A 5,987-nucleotide genomic window follows, 5' to 3' on the forward strand; every position below is an offset into this window, starting at 1 on the left:
CATGAGATCTGTAGATGTCTGCAACAAGGAGGGTTGGATGAGGAGAGCAGACCATGAGATCTATAGATGTCTGCAACAAGGAGGGTTGGATGAGGAGAGAAAAGACCATGCGATCTGTAGATGTCTGCAACAAGGAGGGTTGGATGAGGAGAGAAGACCGTGAGATCTATGGATGTCTGTAACAGGGATGGTTAGATGAGGAGAGCGGACCGTGAGATCTGTAGATGTCTGCAACAAGGAGGGTTGGGTGAGGAGAGAAGACCGTGAGATCTATGGATGTCTGCAACAAGGAGGGTTGGATGAGGAGAGCAGACCGTGAGATCTGTAGATGTCTGCAACGAGGAGGGTTGGATGAGGAGAGAAAAGACCGTGAGATCTATGGATGTCTGCAACGAGGAGGGTTGGATGAGGAGAGAAAAGACCGTGAGATCTATGGATGTCTGCAACAAGGAGGGTTGGATGAGGAGAGCAGACGGTGAGATCTGTAGATGTCTGCAACAGGGAGGGTTGGATGAGGAGAGCAGACCGTGAGATCTGTAGATGTCTGCAACGAGAAGGGTTGGGTGAGGTTGATAGCATGAGCTTTCAAACTGAGATTCGGTGGGAAGGAGGAGTGGTCTCTGCTGCTGCAAAGTGGCCCCCGTTCCACCCCAGGCCAGAGGAGGGTGGGGAGGAAAACTCACTTGAGAAGGCTGCATGGGTCCTCGGGGAGGGCTGAGTCTCAGCACAGAAGTAGGTTGATGATGGCCACAGAGTGAGGGTGGTTTTGGGGTCTATATTTACCCTAAGTAAAAGCTGAGATGCTGTCAGAGAACTCAAGCCAGGTGACAGTACTTTTCAGGGGTTACCAGGTAGAACAAGGCTTGTAATGAAGATGATCAAGTTTCGTTTCTTCAGATTTTTATGTCATCTTTGGATTACCCAAGAAATAATATAGGGAAGAATTATGGCCAGCTTAAAAAAATTTCAACTCTGTCCGTCTGCCACTAATATTAACCTTTGAATAGTGAACATGTTTAGTCTTACCTTGAATGCAGTCTAGTGATCTGTGCAGCTCTATTACTGGAGCATCAACACGTGTTTAACAGTTTCCCGTGTGTGTGGGTGGCTGTGTTTTATTTTAAAGACAGCATAGAAGCCAATGTGGAAAACGCAGAGGTGCACGTTCAGCAAGCAAACCAGCAGCTGTCCAGGGCGGCAGACTATCAGGTAATGTGGAACATAATCAATTGTCCTATAACTTAGACTTTAACTGTGTGTTTGTGCATGTGTGACCAGGTTTAAAGTGGCTGGAGATGTTGAATTTTAATATCCCATGGAAGACAGGTCAGAAGTATGCCAGTCAGTTTAAAACTGAGTGTAGACTGTCTCCTCTCAGGACGGAACCAGAACCCTGGCCCCCGGGGCTGGAAGTCTGGTGTTTAGAGTCCTGAGGGGTCAGTGGAGAGCTCCAGGCTCTCCTGCAGACTCCGATGTCTCTGTGACATCCCAACCCAGAAACCTCTGGGAGAGCCTTCTCCCCCCGTTTCTGGCTGTTCCCTTCTCTCTCTGCTTTCTTTTTTGTTGGTGACACTCTGGACTAAGGCAAAGATCCTTGTCCTAGAGAGATTCTTTAGGTCCTGTGGAAATTATATTTGCTTGGAGTGTCCTTGACCAGTAGGTCCTATGTCAGCGTTCAGCAGACCCTTCACCAGGAATGAATGGATTTCTTAAGTGAATCAGGTTAATAGAGGGAGTCCATATGTGTGTGTCAAATGTAAAGTGTATGTAAGTCTATACAAGTAGTAGGACCACAAACTATTAATGTGTCTCATCATATGTGCTTTGATGCTCAGCAAGGATAAGGCCAAGCTCTCTGGGAACCCCTAAACACCCTAGCATTTGATTTCCCTTTTAAAACTCCATTTTTGTTGTTGTTGTTGATAATTATTTTCTCAGACCTTACCTTCTTATAAAATACCTAAGATATTGTCATCATCTTAGATATTTAAATTGCGTTTCACTTTTCTCACTAACCTTGGAAGTTCTCTATAGTTTCAATGCCATTTTTCACTGAACGAGTCACGATACATTCACTGATGCAGAGAGAACAGTGAAGTGGTGTAGAGAGTGCTGAGTTACAAGCCAGTTGTCTTCACCATGGAGTAATTCGTGTCTACCATCTTTGTGCATGAAATTCAGATCTGCACCTCATCAGAGTTAATGTCACTGTGTCAGGCACTGTGGGCATCCTTCAAGAGCAGTTGAATGCACACACACAAACACACAGTAATCTGTAAAGGCCAACAGTTGTAACTGCTCAAGCACAGTGTTGAGTAGGACTCATCAGTGAGTGGGCTTACATGTTGTTTAGTTTTGCTTTTGGATTTTGGAGGGATGTAGACATATCGCCAGGTTTTGCTTTTCCTCTTCCTTGTGGAAGGGCAAGCCCAGAGCAACCTGGGGAAAGGAACACATCTTCCCAAGCTGCACCTCCAGAACTGGAGCTGCCCCTATACTGGATCCCACAGGCCCTGAGGGATGAGAAGAGAGCCATCCTGGGCCGGGAGGGGAAGCCTTGATAGAAGCTCATGCCTCTGCAAATACGCTGCTTCCAAAGGGGTTGGGTGGACCCGGAGAGTTAAGGAAGGTGAGAGATGCCTTTCATTGCAGCACCCGGGCACCTCACTGCTCCCCACTAGGGAGGGCGCCCTGGGCAACAGAGAAGCTGTGGTGGAGAGCCACAGCGCTCGTAAACGTACATCGCACACGGTAACGAGCAGAGACCACCTGGGCTCCAGGGAAATATGTAGATGTGAGATGTGGAAACTGAAATACTTACAAATGTTTGTAGTTTGTAAGAAAAAGGATTCCTGCTTGTTGCTGTGAGATACACAAGCCATTACAGAAATCTACAGCTGGGTGGGAGTGAAGACTAGAACAGAACTCTAAACCTTTATATTTTAAATGACTGTATTATAATATTTTTTTAACTTTGTTTTTTATTTGTGTGTTGAGATTTTGAATGCAGTTTGCATTAATATTAAAGAATGGGAATGATTTTGGAAACTAGTAAATTTACTTTAGGAAAAATTGCCAGACACTTAGACTTGCTGACACTTTCAAATAACTCATTTTGAAGAGCAGCTATTTGATGAAAGTTTAAAAATATATAAACTTTTAATCTATTCTTTGTTTTCATACATAGGTAACCTCAGTCTGTTGCCTAAGTCAGTAATTTTTATTTCTCTATGTCTTCTTTTTTAAGCCCGAACACACCCCCAGAAAAATTACCAACAAAAGTTGAATAATTACTCCCTGAATTATACCATTAATTCAAGAAGAATATTTTTCAAAAGAAAAGTGTCATATGTATTGAAGAGATTTTTGAGAAGCAAAAAAATACAGCTAGCATTTTGAGGGCAGTAAATTACCATTGATTTTACTTTAGAAATGAACCAGATGATTTTCAGTTGCTATGGAGATGCTCCACTCCACCTGTAAACATGTTTTTGGTTTTTGCATCTACAGCGCAAATCCAGAAAAACCCTGTGCATCATCATTTCTATCCTTGTCATCGGAGTTGTAATTATCAGTCTCATCGCATGGGGAGCAAGCCGCTAAAATTACAAAGGAGCACACTATTGCACTACATTATCTAAATTATGCAGGAAGATGCCTGTAATCGTGTTGTGGTTTTTTGTTTTTTTTAAACGATGGTTCCCATATTTTGTTATTATTTGGGGGGAATTTTCCTTTGGATTAGATCTGATGTTTTCTAATAGAGAAAGTTTTTCTAAGTATCACTGCTGGCATCACTTCCGTACTTTTCAATCTAATAACTGTTAGGCTGTTGCCCACATTGTGTATGCCTCCCATGTATAATTTATTTATCCACTTGACTTAGTTTCCGGAATTAGTAAATTTAAAGGTACATGTGTTCTGTGTGCCTCTCTGTCACAGTGTAACAGGCACCCAGATTTGTGTTAACCTAGACTAAAAATCTCAAATTTAATTTTGACTTGGGCCAGCAGAGGAAATATTGTCGATAACTTAAAAAAAATTAACATATCTGTTTGTGGTACTGTTTTTCTGGTTCATAGCAGCACAAATTGTCTATTTAACTTTCATTGTTGGTTTTGTCTTAAGACTTGTTTTCTCTGAATGAAATCAGTGAATGGTTTCCTAGTATATCTCATACTCCTGATGTGTATATATGAAGCATTTGCAGGAGGTTGCCTGGTAAAATTCTAAGGGTAGACGGTTTCTATATAGGCTCTGTGTAAGTCTGACGTTTGCTGGGGAACGTGTAGTCACTGCAAGTGTCTGATGTAATTTGGAGGAAAAGTATGACAAATCAATACAATGTTGCGTTAGAATTCTGAAGGTCCCCGCTTGTTATTTGCTGTGTATTCCACAGCTGTTATGATGGAAAGTTAATTACCTTCCTTATGTCCTGTAGAATCATGGTTACATTTGTATCCTTGGCTCAGATTACTTTTGAGAAGTTGCTTTCACACAATTATCGTTTTTCAGCACCTAACCCTTAAAATTTAGCGTTTACCTTGGGTACCGTTTTGTACCATCCTTCATAGAAAAGGAATTGGATGTTTGCCAATTAACTCACTTACCTTTTTTAATCAATGTTGTTTTAATGCACTAACCTGAAAACTGTAAAGGGGATTACCTTAGTTTATAGTTTGTATTTTATAATGTTCTTAAATAGCGGTTTGATAGTAAAGGCAATGTTTTACATGGCAAGCTGTGAGACTTCAAATGGGAACAAATAAAATATTAAGTAACTAACTAAATTGTATCTTTGCAACCAAAATAAAGGTGATTTTAAACGTGTCTGGATGGTTCTATTTCGTGAGGACTCTTCTTCCGTGGGCCTGACACTTACACCTTACGCCTTCGCTGCTGTGCCGCCTGCACTCTCAGCAGAGGAGAGGGGGCCATGCGGCAGCCGTTCTGCATCTTTCTGGAGGACCTGTTTACTCAGAAGTTTTTATTTTGGCGATGTTAAAAGGCGTTGCTGCTAAAAGGTAGAAGCTGCTTTGCACGTCAGCAAAACTCAGTTTCTTCCACAGAAGAGACTATGGGGAACTGTTTTGTGAGTGAATGATTAGAGACTTTGTGTTACCAGAGTCGGCCTGCTTTCGCGAACACAATGGGCGATGCGGGGAGAAGTCGTACAGATACCAGCTGTTCTGGAGTCAGTGCAAGCCCGGCAGGCCTGCTTGGACCTGTTCTTCCTCTGCAAGTGCACAGAGCAAGAGCTGTTTCGTATGATGAGCCAGTAGCTTATGGCCGTATAAAAATCCCAGTGGCTTCCACAAGTCACTTCCATTTTTTGCCATAATTGTACTTGATGACTTTTATTTTCATACAGGCAAATGCATTTACTTCTATTTATTTCACGGTAAGTTCCCTATAACAGCAAAAGCACTTAATATTTTGGCATGATTTTAGCAACTTTAAAATGTGGTATTTTATAAATTATTTTAACTGGGACATAGATCAGTGGTTAAAAACAGGAACCTCAGTGGCTTGCATTCTTTTAAGAAACGTTAATTTTGCAGGAAAAATTTATACACAGTATTTGGAACACAAAGAGTAGTCTTGATTAGAAAAGATAAAATGAAAAAAAGTACAACAGCCAAATTTTAAAAATTCTTAGTTTTCCTTTAGGTTTGTTTTAGAATCGTTTTTTTTTTTTAATTTTTTTAATTTTTTTTTCCTTTTTCTCCCCAAAGCCCCCCGGTACATAGTTGTGTATTCTTCGTTGTGGGTTCTTCTAGTTGTGGCATGTGGGATGCTGCCTCAGCGTGGTCTGATGAGCAGTGCCATGTCCGTGCCCAGGATTCGAACTAACGAAACACTGGGCCGCCTGCAGCGGAGCGCGCGAACTTAACCACTTGGCCACGGGGCCGGCCCCGTTTTAGAATCGTTTTGAAAGGCAAAGCTTACACCATGGAAAATGAAATTAGAGTTGTTTTCGTGACTGT

General features: G+C 41.9%; 1 protein-coding gene across 5 annotated transcripts in view; it reads left to right on the top strand.

The window, feature by feature from the left end:
- STX7 (syntaxin 7) overlaps positions 1–4,830 on the top strand; it is a 47,788-nt gene extending 42,958 nt beyond the window's left edge. For all 5 annotated transcript variants that reach the window (XM_046675318.1, XM_046675319.1, XM_046675317.1 and 2 more), the window contains 2 exons: positions 1,127–1,209; positions 3,511–4,830. In XM_046675318.1, the coding sequence (XP_046531274.1) occupies positions 1,127–1,209; positions 3,511–3,603 (176 nt within the window). In that variant the 3' untranslated portion in view covers positions 3,604–4,830. The remainder of the gene's footprint in view (positions 1–1,126; positions 1,210–3,510) is intronic.
- The last annotated feature ends 1,157 nt before the right edge of the window (positions 4,831–5,987 follow it).

Source organism: Equus quagga, chromosome 11 (genome assembly GCF_021613505.1).
Source record: "Equus quagga isolate Etosha38 chromosome 11, UCLA_HA_Equagga_1.0, whole genome shotgun sequence".
NCBI classification, from domain to species: domain Eukaryota; kingdom Metazoa; phylum Chordata; class Mammalia; order Perissodactyla; family Equidae; genus Equus; species Equus quagga.